Here is a 16,577-nt window from a genome sequence, read left to right on the forward strand (position 1 = left end):
TCAGGTCCTCAGTCACACCATCCGTCAAGTGCTTGGCCTCCCCACGTGGCCAGTGGCCACCACATGGGACATGCAGACACAGACCTTCTACACCATTGCAAAGGTTCTGCTGGACAGTTGCTCTAGGCCAGTTACACGAGATGTTGTGAAGAGTAAAAAACAACGTCTTTATCAATAAAAAGTAGAGAGACAACCACAAATGATCCCCCCCACCACCCCGTGTGAAAGCACCCTGCATGGGACAAGGAAAGGCCCAGGTGGGGACAGAACCTCATCCTCAACAGGGCAGAGAGGAGGCAGCTGGGAAGGAGACTGAGAGTGTCCAGGACGCAGGAGGAGGAGCAGGGCAGGGCAGCCCAGGAGCCTGGGAGGGCAGGGGAAAGGCGGGCTGCTGACCTCCACAAGGCAGGGCTCAGAGGACACCAGGTCTCAGAGCTTCCCGCTGAGCAGGGGGACCCACCTGAGGCCACATCCCTCCTGGAGCAGGCCCCTCCTGATCTCAGGGGCTGGAGGCTGGAGGGAAGCAGGGAGCCCACGTGGCCAGGGGTCCCGGACCCTCCCCAGGAGACCATCCTCAGCACCTCTGACCCTCACCTGCAATGGGACAGGGATGGGCACCGTCCAGGGTGGATCCTGCTCATCCTTCTTCTGACGTCAAGACAACCTGGTATTAAAAGTCAGGTCTGGGCATGTGGAGGACTAGAGTGGAGGGGACGCCCGCAGTCCATCTCCTCCAGCCCCTAGGTCCCCTGAGACGGGGCTTGGTGAGACCTTGGGCTCCTTCAGGCCTCAGTGTCCCCAGGACTTAAGGACCTGGGACCTGACTCCTTCACTCTTCCCCAGGAGGAATCGGGCTCCCTGACCTGAGACCTGGAGGACAGTCCCCGTCCAGCAAGGAGGTGAGTGGAGAGCGACGGGGAAGAGCTCAGAGTCCCAACCAGGGACAACCGCACTGGAAAGGCCTCAGGGTCTCCCTGGAGGGACAGTCAGGGGAGGGAGCTTGAAGACAGAGGCTCCTACAAGACTGAAGACCCCGTCTAGGACCTGAGAGATGACATCATGGGCGGCATGGCCACTGGCCACTCTGCTGGTCCGTCAGAGCTGACCAATGGGAGCAGGCTGGGCGGGTCCTGGGCTGAGCTCTGACTCTAACCCTTCACCTCCTCTCCATCTGCCTCAGTGTTTCCCTTCCCACTTCATCTCCATCACCCCATGCCCTGGAGTCACCAGAGGGGCTGAAGGGTCCCCAGGTCAACACTGCCGAGGACGGGAAAGGGAGCAGCCCACAAATGCCCAAGACAGACAGTCGCTTCCCTGGGCGCTGCACTTGCTGAGCTTCTGTGCCATGTTGGAGACCTCAGGTGCTGAATTCTAAGGTGGAAACCTTCCACGCACAGCGGCAGCTGATAGGATCCCGTAGGAACACGTATGGGTCAGTGGACATGAGGGGCAGGCGCAGTGTGGGCATGGGGTGTCCCCAGTTTATGTGTCTCACATGCAACACACTGTGGGGGCTCAGGTCTGCAGGCTGTCTCTGTGCCAATCCCTCTCTCTGGACTTTCCTGCTTATTCCTGAGTGGTCTCTCCCCTCACCAAGGGCCTGTTCTCTTCACAACCAGAAAAAAGAGGCAATAAAGTTGGAGCAGTTACGGACCCTGATCCCAGGTCCATGATACGACATCGGGCTCTTCTGAGCTGTCTCTTGAATGTCCCCAAAGGTCTAACTCAGTGTGCTGATCACATGGCACCACAAAGGGACAGAGACTCAGGGGAAGGGGATGGGAAGGAGGGAGGGGGCAGACACTCCTCAGAGGCCAATCCCGGGCCTCTGCTGGCCGCCTGTCCAGCTCAGGGGTCCCTGCCCTCGGGGGCTGCCTGACAGACCCCCCTTCACAGGGTACTGCAAGACAGCAGCTAGAACAGGGCTGGCCAGGGAGGCCCGGGGAGGGGGCCCAGACTCCCTGTGGAGGCCAGGTCTGAGTTCGCGGGTGGCTGGCCAGGCTCCTCTGACGTCTCTAGAAAGACTCCGCCTGCTTCTTCCAGCTCCGGGGTTGCTGCGGTCCATCCTGCCCTCCATGTCCACTTGGCTGCTTCCCTGTGTCCCTGTCCAGAGGGCCCTGGAGCCTGGAGCCTGGACATGGGACTCTGTGGTCATTGCCAAAGTTCCTCCTGGGATAAGGACACTAGGCACTGGGTCTGGGGTCACTCGAATCCAGCAGGACCTCATATTAACCTGGTGACAGGGCGGGGACCCTCCTTCCCAAGTCACGGTCACAGCCTGGCTCAGGACTTGAACTCACGTCTCTGGGGGCGGCTGCAACCCACAGCTCTGGGTGTCAGTGAGCAGGGTGACAAGACACCCTGATGCTCCCTAAGGCCCTCCATCCCTCCCTCCCTCCTGCTGGTCCCCATGGACTTGGGAGGAGGCCTGGAGCCCTGGACTCTGCTGTCATTGCCTCCGTGGTGGCCCTGCCCCCACAGCACTGGACACAGGGTCACAGCCGCTGTCTCCATACACCCCTGACTGAAGCCACCCAGACGTCCCCAGGAAGAGCACGGGAGTGAGTGAGCCGGGATGGACTCGTCCAGGGCACCCTCTGGCCATGCAAAGGGACAGACATGCTGCTCACGGTGGCATGAGTCTCAGAACACAGCGCAAACTGCTCCCTGCACTGCCCACTGGGCACAGCCCGGGAGGTGGGGCAGGAAAGACGCGCAGGGAGCAGAGGGTCCCAAAGGGCAGGAGTGAGGTCCTGACCCCCGGGCTCCACCCACTGTCCCAGGCGGTCACTCCCAGGCCACTCTCCCTCCCGGGCCAGCTACCCCCAGGTCTACAGCTCGACCTTGTGCCCTGTTAATTAGCAGATGAGGCCAGGAGATGCCGATTCTGAGGGACCCATGATTTAGGGGACTTTCCAGCATTATCTATTGATCAGATAATGGACCACGTCAGCCTGAGGACCCTGAGGTTGACCAGGCCACCCCCAAGAGTCCTGTAATCACCAGGGTGACTCAACAACGGTGGACACTTCAGGGGGGAAGGAACAACCTGTGATTTAAAAACAAACAAACAAACAATGGCGGGGGAGGACTAAGAGCAGCTCAGAGGGTGGGTAGGAGCCTCCAGGTTCACCTCGGCAGCTGCCCCTCTCCCTGAGAAGCACCAAGGAATGTTGTCCCCTGCACATGTGTCCCCTCTGCCTCCCTCCATGTCAGACGGGAAGAGACCTCAGAATCAGGCTGGAATTCCAATTCCAGCCGTACCCCGAGCAGCACAGGAACCCTGAGACAGCAGCACAGCCTCTCTGAACCTCAGTCTCTTCATCTGCTGTGGGGTGGTCATCTCACAGGACGCTCCAGCACATGAGTGCACTGACAGCAAAGCCCCTGGCTGGAGACTCCCACAGCACAGCCCAGGCCACATAAAAGCCCCTGGAAGGTGGATGCACGTGTGTTGGGTTTGTTTTTAAGGGGAAAGCTGATACCTGAATGCAGTGCTACCTGTGGCCCAGCAAGGACACCCTGTGATCTGCCATCGTGACACCCCAGTCTGTCCCTGCAGACAGGTGCAGAAGTCTCCTGGAACTGGGGATCAACGCCTGGCTCCGCAGGGGCAGGGGGCAGGTTATGAATCCCCCAGGGAAGCCCAGAGAGGCTCCTGGGTGGGGCCAGGCAGCAGCCACTCCACGTCATGCACATGGGACCTTGTCCCTGGGGAGGCTGGTGCTTTTCCCAGGAAGCTCAGGAACCCAGGGCAGAGCGTCTGCGCCTGTCAGTAACCACACAGCCTGCCTCAGCACAGGGCACAACACCCGGAAGAGCAGGCCCCCGGTGCCCAAGGTCCCCACCTGTCCCCAGAAAGACGCAAGGCCCACATGTGGGTTTTAGTGTCTGAGTGGTCACAATAAAAAGTCAAAGGTGAAATCACTTTAATGATGTTTTATTTAACACATACATTAAAATATCAAGTATTAAGATCACTAAGGAAGCACTGTGTTCTTTGGCCTAATCAACGCGGCACACTGGGAGTGCCCAGGCCTGGGGGCTGGCAGCTACCTCGCTGACCACCCAGTGTAGACGCTTTACAGGTTCACGCTCACCTCCAGGTCCCTGACCCAACGCAGACGTTTCTCGGGTGTGACGTGGTGAGTGTCAGAGTTTCCACCTTTCCAACCCTTGATCCTCTCCTTCTACTCCACTAATTGAAAAGTCTCTCCTCTCCCAAGGGAATGAACTTGAAGTCCACTGACAGGGTGCGGGGCCATTCATGGAGTCCACCGTCCCACTGCACTGCCTGGTGACTGCCTGGAGAGGACTCTGACCCTCAGCTCTTCTTCTTCTGCAAGATGGTCTCATTATTCTGGGCCCTTTATATTTCCATGAAGACTCACAGTCACTTGTGCATTTATACACATGGAGGGGAACGTCACCTCCTGTATATCCACATACACACGTCTGCTCACACACCTGCGTCTACTAACACGTGCACCTACTCACACTCAGAGGGTAGGGTTTGACTGGGTATTTGAAACCCACATGAAGAAGGTGACACCTCACCTAGGGGTCTTCCAACCCCTGGACATGGTGTCCCCCATGCATTCCTTGCATCTTCCTTCCGCTCCTGCGGCAGTGCTCTGTGGGGTGGGGACAGATGTATTCCACGGTTCTCAATCCTTGTCCCTTGATATTTGTGACGCTGCTGTGAATGGGCTGGGACCCAGGTTTAGGGCTTCGGGTGCTCCCTCCAGTCCTCGGGTCCCGTGCCTTCCCGCCTACCTGGGAAGTGACTGCCGTGACCCATTCCTTCCCTTGTTGGGGTGACAGGTGTCGGTAAGACTTTAGGTCACGTGGTTTATTCTGGGGATAACCCTCAAACAGTGGGACACTTTTCCCACTCCCTGATTTGGCCCTGGAGGGGGGAGACCATGGCTGCTCCCTCCCCTCTCAGCTCCACCCCTGGAGCTCCATGCTCACAGGAATAGGAGACCAGGGGGACAGCCTTCCAGGGGGAACCAGTGTCCAGGGACCAAAGGATGCGTCATGGGACCGACGGAAAAGGGCTCAGAAAGGCCAGGGGAGGCGTGGGCAGCAGTGAGGACCCAGAGGGCGTGGAGGGAAGCCGCAGGAGGCTGGGATGGGCCACTCAGGACCCAGGAGCCACGGGGAGCTTCGAGCAGAGCAGAGAGCTCCCTGTGTCAATGACCCCTGACTGCATGCAGGTGACAGGCTAAGGACAGCTGGGAGCCCAAGGCCAGAAGGAGGGGAGGAGGCCAGGCCAGAGCTGCGCAGGCCTGACCCTAAGGCACGGTCACTTCCTGGAAAGCTGTGGAATGGCCACGTGTGGCCAAGGGCACAGGCAGGTGCACCCTGCTGCCTCCAGAGGAGGAGCCCGCAGGTCCTGCTGCTCAGAGCACAGGGACCCAAGGTGCTCAGCACCCACCTCCAGGCCCTGCTGACGGGCCTGACTCCCTAACCCCCACCCGGCAGGCGGACGTCTCAGCCCAGGTTCAGAGAGACTCTGTCCCTCAGTTCCTCACCTGTAGGGCTTTTTAAAGTTTTATTCTGTTTTAATGTACAAATAGTGACTGTGTGCATTTATCGGGGACAATGTGATGTTCAATGGCTTCACACCCTGAGGACTGACACACTGGGCCAATTAGCCATCCATCACCTGGGACACCTTCATTCCCTTGTGGGGAGGACATTTAAAATCCTCCCTTGAGGCCGGGGACATGGCCCAGTGGGTAGAGTGCTTGCCTCACGGGCACAGGGCCCTGGGTCCGTCCCCAGCACCACAAACAACACTCCTCTCTTGCAACATACAGTGTGATGTTCTGTCCTTGTGACACCTGGGGGACCTGCAGGACAGTGTGGTGGATGACACAGGCCCAGAGAGACGCACAGCAGGATCTCACTGCAGTGGAGTCAGAAAGAGTTGAGCTCAGGAGCAGAGAGGGGAGCGGAGGCCCTGGGTGGGCAGGTGGGGGGAGGAGGAGGTGGCCACAGCACGGAGGCAGCTGGGAACAGGTCTGGGTTCCAGTTCTGTGTGGCCCAGGACCCAGAGGCGTCCCTCTACAGGGACCTGACTTTTCCTTGGCCTGGAAGAGGCTGGGCCTCCTTGAGCCGGGGCGGTCTCAGCCTCTCATGGCTGGATGTGGATCTCTGCGTACTCACTGTCGGGCGCCTGCTCTCCCTGCGGGCCGCTGGCCTTCACCTCATGAAACCTGAGGGCTGCATAATGGATGTCCTCATCCTCTGAGGGGCGGGTGGCCACGGCCAGGGCAGCTGGCTCTGGGGAGCGTTCCTCTGCCTGGGACTGGACCAGGCGGCTCTGAGCGGAGAGAGAGGAGAGAGTCAGGGTGGACAGTGGGGAGGAGGCCAGGGCTGCAGGCTGCCCGTGTCCTTCATGCACACAGCCTTGTGGCCAGAGTTGAACTGTCCTCATGGACACTTCCCCCAGCACCGAATGCTCCACGCACCGAGCCTCGTGAACTTCCCCCAACAGCTCCATGGGGGAGGGATGATTTCGTCTCCATTTCATAGAAGTGAAAACCGAGGTTGAAGTAGGGACGCAGCACTCCCAAACTCCCAGGTAAAATCAGGGTCTCATCTGTTTCTCCCTGACCCCAAAGCCCAGTGTCCTCCTGAGGGCCCCCGTGCCGGATCCTAAGCTGGGGGCTCGGTGCACCCTGTGGACACAGCAGACACAGGCCCGGCCTCTTGCAGCTCATTCCTTAATGGACGGTGGTCACAATAAGGACTAATCAAAACCAAAAACCCATCGTGCCTTATGATAAGATGGGCAGGAACAGGACCCCTGGGAGAGGCCGGCCTGGACCAGACATGGCGCCCGCCCCGAGATGCTTACAGCCTGATGGGCTGGGGCAGGAGCCAGCCAAAGAAATGGTATCCCCCCAAGAGGAAGAGAGAGGACCCCCAAATGTCCTCATGTGAGTCCCTGGAACCTGCAAATACATCTCCTTGTGAGAGAGACTTTGCAGGCGGAATTAGGTCCAGGACGTGGAGGTGCAGAGGGATCCTGGGTGTGTGGGCGAGCCCAGGGTAGTCACAAGGGACACTTCAGTGAGGGTGGGGGACGCGAGGGACTGGACGATGCTGCTGGCTCTGCAGATGGAGAGAGGCCCCACCCCCTGCCCAGGTCCCCAGAACCCCAAGACACAAAAGCAAGAAAATGTCATCTTCCGGAGCCTCCAGGGGACCAACGCCCGCTCCCTGATTTTATTCCCGGGAAACACATTTTGGACTTGTGACCTCTGGGATGGTAAGGTGACACGTATTTTGTTTGAAGTCACTAAATCTGTGGCAAGTCTTACAGCAGCAGCGAGAAGCTAATAGAGCAGGTCAGGCAGCAGAGAGCCACGGGGCTCCCCCAGGGGTCCCCCTCATCTTAGGCCTTTCTCTGCCCACCCTGGACAGCAGATGGCACCACAGAGCCACAGTGACTTGGCTCCTCCCCTGCCTCCTGATTCTCTGAGGATTCACACTCAAGCTGCTTCTCCACCCTGAGGCCCCCAGCCCTGCTCCTCCCGGACTCTGCAGAAGCCGAGGACGCAGCCGCACACCTTCCCACGCAGAGGCCCTCTGCACTGAGCTACGGGACACCTCCAGGCCCATCCACCCCCCTGGCAGCCCTCTGTCCTGTCCACACCTCCTGATCCCTAAACCTCAGAGTCATCACATTCTTCTCTGCAACGTCCCTTGTGGTCACATTCAGTCCCCACGGCCCCTCGCCATCCACAGCTGTGACGTGCAGCCCTCCTCCCGCTCCCCCTCCTGACCACAGACTCAGGCCAACAGTGTGCAGACGCCCCTCAATTTACAGCCAATAAACCTACATAACTAAAAAGGTCAAGGTCAAAAGTGGGCTTAGTGCACTGAACGGCCCAGGAGCACCAGTTACCTCCCGACCTTTAAGCACGCTCACCACACTCACGAGAGCCTGGCACTGGGAGAGCGCTCACGCGAAGCCTGTTTTGTAACGAGTTTGAACAGCCGCGGAGCCACTCAACACCGCATCCACAACAGGGCAGCGCAGGCCTCCACAGAGCGCTGGTCCACCTCGGGTGTGGCTTGTGTGGACGCTGCCCCTGCCCAGGGCCACAGCATGTCATGTACCTCCCATCCCTGGTCCCGGAGAAGGTCCACAGGCTAAATCTGAAATATGGCTTCTCTGAGTGGGAACTGCTTTGCATGTTCGTAAAGTTGAGAAGTCGTCCATGGAAACACTGTGAGTAGGGGCTGTCAGTACTTGGAACCCCTCCCTTGTCCAGAGCTAAAACCTATTTCAACAGAACTCCTCCTTCCCTCCCCAAGTCCCCTCCTACCTCGACTGGACCTCAGTGGTTGGCGCCTCCATTCTGACTGCTCAGGGCAAAGATCCCGGAGTCAAGCATCCTGGATCCTGTCACTCAGTCCCCGCTCCCCGTCCACAGTGGTCCCACTCAGCTGACCTCAGGATCCAGCCAGAGGCCAGTCAAGGTTCCAGCCAGCATTACCTCCTGCCTGGCACTGCCTCCCAGCCTCCTTTATAACCTCCGGCCTCTGCCCCAGCACCCCCCCCGCCCCACCACAAGCAGGAATAATTGCACACACACACCTGCCCCCCACCACAGCCACACACATACCTGCCCCCCACCACACAAACACACACACACACACACACACACACACAGGCACACTCAAGGTCTCTCCTGCACACACACACACTCACAGGGTCTCTCCTGCACACAGCAGCCAGAGGAACCCCTCCTGGTGCTCAGGCCTGCAGACCCTGCACAGCCCCACAACAGAGGGGATTTGCATAAGCTCAGCCTCTCCCAGCTGATCTCCTGGGGTCACCTGCCTCCCTCTGTAGAGCCCAGGCCCTGCCCTCAGCCCTGGGCAGCCTCCTGTTGGAGTAACTGCACCCACTGCTCCCTCTGCCTGGAACCTCACACCACAGACTCCAGAGCCCCCTCATCACTACCCTCGCCACAATGGGAAGAACTTGGGAGAGCCTTCCATCTGATAAGGGTCCAAGAGCCAGGCTGCAGAAGGGACCCTGCAGCACATCAGCACTAAACACAGCCCAAGGAGACAGTGGGCAAAGAACGTGACCAGACATTTCTCCAAAAAGACACAGAAATGGCCAAGAAGCACACACACAAATCTTCAGTGTCACTAGTGATCAGAGAAATGCAAATCAGAGCCACAGAGAACTGTCACCTCACATGCATTAGATGGACAGTATTAGGAAAATAATAGGAAATCAAACAACCACAACAAAAAACAGTGTGGCCAAGGATGTTGAGAAATGGAAACCTCGTACTCTTCTGGTGCATGTAAGATGGTGTAGCTTCTGAAGAAACAGGAAGTTCCTCAAAAAATTAAAAATAGAACACTATACAATCCAGAAATCCTAGTGATGGGCACATATCCAGAAGACTAGAAAACAGAATCTTGAAAGGATGCTCACACAGCTGTGCATTATTCACAGTAGCCAACAAACAGAAGCAACCAGAATGCCCATCAACAGAAATGGGCAAAGAAAATGTGGTGGATATTATTCACCCTTAAAAAGAAAGACCTTCTGTCACATACTACAACACACACAAACCTTGAGGACTTGCTGCATGACAAAAGCCAGTCACAAAAGGAAAAATGCTGGACAAGTCCACCTCAGTGAGGCCCCAGAGGAGGCAAAGGCATAGAGACAGAGAGTAGGAGGGGGGCTGGCAAGGTGGGGGGGCCAGGAGGGCAGCGGGTTGTGCTCATGGATGGAGATGAAGTGCTCCGGGGATCTGCTGCCCAGCTCTAACTTCAACAAGGCTAAGATGGTCAAACTCCCGCTGCATGGTTTTTCACCATCGAGGACAGATCTAAAAACCAGAACCTCTCAGCCCCTCCCAGTCCTGCACCCCTCCTCCCCCAGAGCAAGTCTCTCTCCTTGTGCCCATGCACCACCATCGGTTTGCTTGGTGGCTTGTTGCATCCCTCTGTCTAGAAGAGAAGCTCTGAGCCTCAGGTTTGCTGCTGTGTCTCATACATGGGTCCCTGGCCCCTGCACAGCTGGTCCCTGGTAGGTCTCAGGGACATTCCCTGAGGGTTAAGGAATTCCAGAGCAGGCTACTTTGCTGCCCAAACTCTCCAAAGCAGGCTCTAGATACAAAACACAAAGGAGGAGGGTGACAGGTCCTGGAGCAGGGAGGGTGACAGGAATGAATAGTGGGACTGCAAAGAGCCTCTGATAGGGAGGAACAGGCAGGCCCAGGCCCAGAGGCATCAATGACCTTGTTCTGTTCTGGGGACCACAGTGAAAGCCCTCTGCAGAGGAGCCCAGTGTGGGGAGCGGGAGCAGGCTGTGGGGAGGACGGGGCCAGGAGAGCGAGCTGGGCACTCACCAGGAGAGAAAAATTAAAAAGGGGGAGAAAAGTGTCAGAAACTGAGATAAATATTTTAATGAAAAGATTTTTAAACTAATATTAATGCCAAAATTCATGGAAAACAAAATAAACCCAGCATTAGTGCAAGTGTCCAGCTGAGCCAACTGGAGGAACACTCTGTATGTTTTAGTGACATTTTTAATGGTCAGCTTTTTAGAGGACTTTAAAATAACTGAAATGGTCACGTTTCATTACTATGTAGCACAGCCTTTTCCTAAGTTGAGGATCTGATGTCCCCACCAGCCCTGAGGTCATTGTGCCTCCTGGCTCTGCTAGAGATGAACCCGGGAGGGTATTTACAACCTGCTCTTTGCTTCCCTTCTGTTCAGGGGAATGGGGCCACGCTGCACCATGACTCTGGACTGAATGACAACCTTAAGTCACCTTAGTTAACTTTAGCTTACCTAGTTTTGTCACTATTTACATTTTCGATATCTTGCTCATTATGGATCTTTAATTAATTTTGAGCTTAAAAAGGACAGCTCATTAGAACACTATTTGTCTCCATTCCTGAGATGTTCTTGGCACCCCTTAAATTTGCACTGAAGGCAAGTGGCTCCTGGCTCCCCCAGGCTCCTGACCTGATGGAGGTAGGGGGCCACCAGGGGCTGAGGAGCTCACTTTCCCTGTGGTCAGCCTTGCACAGGGCCATGGTCACCATGTGCACAGACCCTGTGACACAGCAGAGCCTCATGCCACAGTAGCAGAGCTGAGTAGCCACAACAGGGACAGGGGGTCAGCAGCCAAGGGTCTACCGTCTGGCCCTGCAGACAGGTGTTCAAGTGCAGAGGAAGTGGACACTGGGCGCCTGGAAGATGGCACCAGGTGGAAGGGAGACAGAGGCGGGAGGTGAACAGGTCCAGGGAAGAGATCCCAGCCCCTAACCATGAGGGGTCAGGGAGTGCGGGGCTGGTGCTCGCTGCTCTGAGGAGCCATGATGTGACACAATGGCTTAACAGGAGGACATCAGAACAGAGAGGGGTCCCTCAGGCCTGGCCTGGGAGAAAGCAGGGAGGAGGGCGCTGTCAGCAGCCCACAGTGTGGGCATCCAGCTGGACAGCCGGCTGTCCCGGGGAAGAGGGGAGAGCAGCTGCGCCACCCTCAGCAGAGCATCCTGGGGACATCTCCAGTAGGTGTGGGGATGGGCCATGTCACTCACCTGAGAGGCCGGGCCCTGGACAGCGTTGGTATCCCCTGAGCCCGCCGCTGGCCTGGCGGACCTCTTCCTGTAGGAGCGCGCTCTGAATGGGGACACCAAGGAGCCTCAGTGGGGCCAGGGCGGGCAGAGGGCAGAGGGCCGCCCCACCCCTGCTTCTTGCTGAGCCCAGGAGGGTGGCCACGTGGGAGAGGACGGTCCTGTCCTGGAGGCTCCTACTGGGAAGGCAGGCTCCGGCCTCCGAGAGTGGGGACAGCCCGGGAGCCCCTTGCGGGACACGGGCTTGCGTGGCTGGCTCCCCCAGAGCCCACCTGGACCTCAGGGGCCCTGGCTTCAAGCCCTCGGCCACCCAGGTCCCTCCAGCTCAGGGCCGGGCCCGGCTCGCCCTCCTCCTCTCCAGGGTGCTGCCCGGCCTCCCCGACGCCCGCCAATGCTCACCCGAGGAGGAGGAGGGTGCAGGACAGGAAGAGCAGGGAGGCAGCTCCAGCGCCCCAGAGGGCCCCCCGCGTCACTCCAGATAGAGGCCCCGCTTTGCCTGTGGACGCACCAGAGGGAATCCCTTTGCTGTGGACTCAGCTCCCAGGATCCCTCCTCCCTCCCTGCCGCTCCCTGCAGGACCCTGGACTGAGCCTTCCTGGTCCCTCTCCCAGAACCAGGAGAACTAGGATGGGGGGGGCACCATGTGGTTATTAAAATTTGGTATTTTGTTCATCATAGAATTGGTTTCCATCCACTTTTACTTTTTTGATTATTGCATCGTGATACTATTTTCGCTCAGTGTCTGGGCTGGTTCTGTTCTCACGGGGGTTTGGTTTGTTTTTACTCTTGGCTTCTGGCTTCTGGCTTCATCCTAAATGTTGTGCCCAAGGCAAATGCCTCATGAGTCCTGGCCCACAAAGCAAGGGCCCTGCTGCCCAGACCCCTGTCTAAGGCCCACCTGGCCTCCAAGGTCCACCACCCACCCCGTGGCCCAGCAGGGAGAGGACAGTGAGGCTCTGGGTCCCAGGCCCCCAGCTGAGGGCAGGACAGAGATGAGCTTCCCTCTCAAGCCAAGGAGGTGGCTGCAGGGACTGGTGTGGGGCAGGTGCTGTCCCCTCCTCCTGCCCCTCTACAGCCCACTGTGACACTCACTCTGCAGTGACAGGCTCAGGGAGATGTGCTGGGAGCCCAGAGGGTTCTGCGCATGGCAGGTGAATTCCCCTCCCCCCCTGAGGTGCTCTGCAGACAGCTCCAGCACCCCAGGGTCCATGGTCTGCAAGGGATACAGAGTCAGGTTCCCCCAGGACCAGCTCAGCCTGGCAGTGGGACGGCTGTCGACCACACAGAGCAGACGCAGAGATTGACCCTCCAGGACGGAAAGAGATGAGCCATTCCCCAGGGTTGTGGATTCTGTGGGGAAAGAGACAGAGGGTCAGAGTGACAGAGAGCAAAGGAAAGAGAACCCTGGAGTCCAGAGAGGGGACCCCCACACTCATGGACTGAATGAAGCACAGGAAAACACACCCTTGACCTGGGCCCAGGAACATGGCCAAGTTGATGTTCCTGTGACGGATGTGTTTTCCTGTACCTCCTTCAGCTACATTGACTCAAGCTCTTGAACCAGAACATGTGGCACAGCTGTATTCTGTGCTCAGGAGCTGAGCTCACTGATGTGCACACCCAGCTGTGGACGGAGGCTCAGGACCATCCACTGCTCACTCCTGTGGGCTGAATGGACTCAGTGCTGGTTGGCAGAGGACGCCCACAGAACGGGGTCCATCTGGGCAGTGGGACACCCTCACCACCAGGAACATGGACCCTGAGTGCTACTGACATGCAGTGGCCTCTCAGTCCTCAGGTGGACAGTCCAAGGCTCAGCTTGCATGGACACTGGCCACTTCTGGGAGGGACCTAGGCTCTGGGGACAGACTGCTGGGCGTGTTCTGCGTGTGCCCTGGACTATCCCTCCTCCCACAAGCACTTAGAGCAAAGCTGTTGGGGAATAAGAAGAGGAGGCTGGAGGCGGGTCCAGGAGGAGGCTGAGAGGGTGCCTGCTGTGTGAATGTCACCCTGTCCCCTGGTGGGTGAGGGGCAGGCACTAGATTCTCAGGGAGCCTGGGAGGGTGGGGACAGGAGCTCAAGGCACATGTGGGGCTTAGGTGGGGAGGGGTCAATGGGTTCCCCAATAAGGGGCTCTGTCACCAGGGTGAGGGGACCGAGCCCTGCCCTGAGCTGAAGAGGCCCTGCCCCCCCCAGCCCCAGCGAGGCCCCTCCCTACCTGGGCCAGCTCCTCGGGACACAGTTACAGTCAGGTTCTGTGGAGAGTCTGGGGCAGGGAGACACGCAGACCTGTCAGTGGGAGGCTGGGGACATCAGCCTCTGTCCCAGGAGCCTCATGGTGGGGAGGGGTGGAGGCTGCATCCTCCTGGCCCAGCCGCCACATGATTTCAGGACCCAGCACCCAGTGTCCAGGGTCTGACCCCTCTCCCTCTCCCTCAGGGACCAGCCCATCAGAGACCCAGGTGTCCCAGCCCAGCTCTCACATGAGACGTTCAGGTGGACGGTCTTTGCCCTGGTCACATGGGCCTCAGGCAGGGTCACCTGGCAGGTGAGGTTGGTGCCATGGTCCTGGGGCCGCGGGGTGAGGGTGAGCACCGAGGAGTGGGTGATGTTGGGGCCCAGGGAGGACACAGAGGGCCCTTCCCAGGAGAAGGTGGGGGGCGTCCCCTGCTCACAGGCCCAGGGCACAGAGCAGGTCAGGTTGCTGGGACGGCCAGACTCCAGGGTCCCAGGGACGAGGATGTCAGGGGTGTGGGTCAGGGCTGGTGAGCAGAGGGGGACAGGCAGGGTCAGGAGGGAGGGTGGGAGGTGGGGCCCTAGAGAAGCTCAGGCTCTGACCCAGCTGCTCCCTGAGCCCCTAATGCCTGACCCCAGCTCCCCCAGGGCAGGGTCCCACCCAGCTCTGCCCTGTGACCTCCCTGAGGCTGTCCCATATCTGGTGACTTACCTGTCACATTCACTGACACACTGTGATCTGTGTAACTGTGTCTCAAGTGTCCTCTCTCCACCCGAAAGTAGTAGGACCCCGCGTCCGTCTTCCTGGCGTCTCTGATGCTAAGGGAGCAGTTGTAGGTTCTTGGGTCCCCAAGGAGGTGGAACCGGCCCTGGGTCTCCTCCCGCACATTCCTGACAGGTTTGTTGGTGGCCACTGGAGCATCAGTGCTCTTGTCCCCTTCACGGAACCAGTAGCCATGAACTGAGTCCCTGTTAGTCCAGCTGCTCCCGGGGTAGGAGAATTGGCAGGGCACATGGACACACAGGCCCTCCTGCACTGTCACCTCCCTGAGCACCTTTAGGGTGTGACTCCACAGGTCATAACCCCCCTGGCCCTCCACCCGCCCACAGCCCCGCAGCAGGGGCAGCAGCAGCAGCAGCAGCAGCATGTCGGCCGGGGCTGCAGGGCCGCAGGGGAAGTCTGCCCCCAGAGCTCCTCTCTGAGGAACTAAGAGCCCACAGGAGGAGGCCCACGGGAAGGGGACAGGAGGGGACGGTGGCCTCCTAGAGGAGGAGCCTCAGCCAGCCTCTGCCAGGGCGGCCTCTGCCCTTGGAGACCAGCCCCCACCACCACATCCAGCCTGCAGCCCTGAGGTGCCCTGAGTCACCCTGTCTCCCTCCCTCCCTGTTGACGTCTTTCCTCTTGGGAGACTTTTCTGCAGTGTCACTCATGGGCTTCCTCTAACCAGAGCCCTGAGTGACCCCAGGGCCATTGACGATTGTAGGGTCAGGAGACAAGGGAGGCCACTGGGGTGAGCAGGTCCCCTCTCCTCCCTCCCTCAGTAGCCACACGGTGTGAAATACTCTCTGCACAAGAGACTTGGACACTGTCCCCAAGGAGTCACCGCTTAGGCACCCGGGCAATAGTGGGATCCACTGGGCAGCATGGAGGGCTGCTCCCACCCTGGCTGGACTTTGGTCTCAGGGGACTGTGCAGAGGAGACACTGGGCTGAGTTCTCTATGGTGAAACACCAAGGACGCAGAGGGACCCAGCTGGCAGGTGGCCTGAGGGACAGAGACCCAGGCTGAGGCCTCATGAGGTGGGAACTGACCGGGAAGACAGTGGGAAGGGAAGAGGCAGATTTTAAAAGGTGCAAACGTCTCCTCCATCACCAGCCACCAGGACGGCTCCCTCACCGCCATGCTCTCTGCTGCCCGGTTACTCCAGAGCACGTGGACCTGGGGCCTCCAGAGCTGGTTGGCTCTGCCCCAGGAGTCCCAGGAACAGAAGACACAGAGCACGAACTGCCAGTGTGGATGTCCCCCCTGGGGTGGCCAGGATTTCGTGTGAGCAGCAGCATGCGCCTGAGTAGAGTGATTTGCAGCTGGGGCAGGTCGTGGGGGTCCTGGGAGGGGAGCCCTGTGACTTGTGTGGGTTTTCCTTGAATCCTTTCTCTGGGGGAGACGGGAAAGATGTGTCATGTGGGTAAATGACAACTCCACGTGGGGCTGGGGCTGTAGCCCAATGGTAAAGTGCTTGCCTCGAGTATGTGAGGCAGTGGGTGTGATCCTCAGCAGAAAATGAAAATAAATAAAGACATTGTGTGTCCATCTACAGCTAAAAAAAAAAAAAAAAACAAAACCTCCATGTATTAGGGCCAAATGAGTGCCCTCCAGGACAGGCCGCAGAGCACCCAGGGCCTCCATTGTTCTGCTCCCCGTGGCCACCCCTGCTCCCCTCGGGCAGCCCTGGCCTCCTCTGCAGTTCTCCATCTGAGCTCACCCCCTCCAACACCATGGCTTCCTCTGAGACTCTGTGCAACAGAAAGTTGGGCTGTGTTGGTCCACTCAGCCCCATGGACCTGTCCATTCCAAGGTATCCCCAGAACCAGCTCCCAAACCTGGGGTGGGGTTGTGCCCTGTGGCGGCTGGGGGGAGGGGTGGGGTTCCACACGCAGCCCCCCCCTCACCACCCCCTGCATTGCCAGCCACAGTCCCACCTGCA

General features: G+C 58.6%; 1 protein-coding gene across 1 annotated transcript; it reads right to left on the reverse strand.

Annotated features, from left to right (window-relative positions):
- Positions 1-6,142: 6,142 nt before the first annotated feature.
- LOC144250504 (sialic acid-binding Ig-like lectin 9) lies at positions 6,143-15,020 on the reverse strand. Its single transcript, XM_077793336.1, has 7 exons — positions 14,585-15,020; positions 14,121-14,399; positions 13,856-13,903; positions 12,730-12,987; positions 12,037-12,133; positions 11,602-11,683; positions 6,143-6,331 (listed from the first exon to the last, which is right to left on the reverse strand). The coding sequence occupies exons 1-7, from the start codon at positions 15,018-15,020 to the stop codon at positions 6,143-6,145; spliced, it is 1,389 nt and encodes a 462-aa protein (XP_077649462.1).
- Positions 15,021-16,577: the final 1,557 nt, after the last annotated feature.

This window comes from Urocitellus parryii, chromosome 15 (genome assembly GCF_045843805.1).
Source record: "Urocitellus parryii isolate mUroPar1 chromosome 15, mUroPar1.hap1, whole genome shotgun sequence".
In the NCBI taxonomy this organism is placed as follows: Eukaryota; Metazoa; Chordata; class Mammalia; order Rodentia; family Sciuridae; genus Urocitellus; species Urocitellus parryii.

Coding starts and splice junctions, on each gene's coding strand:
- LOC144250504 (XM_077793336.1), bottom strand. CDS start 15,020: ATGCTGCTGCTGCTGCTGCTGCTGCCCCTGCTGCGGGGCTGTGGGCGG. Junction 14,400..14,584: donor TGTGTCAGTGAATGTGACAG/GTAAGTCACCAG, acceptor TCTGCTCACCAG/CCCTGACCCACACCCCTGAC. Junction 13,904..14,120: donor CGTCCACCTGAACGTCTCAT/GTGAGAGCTGGG, acceptor TCCCTGCCCCAG/ACTCTCCACAGAACCTGACT.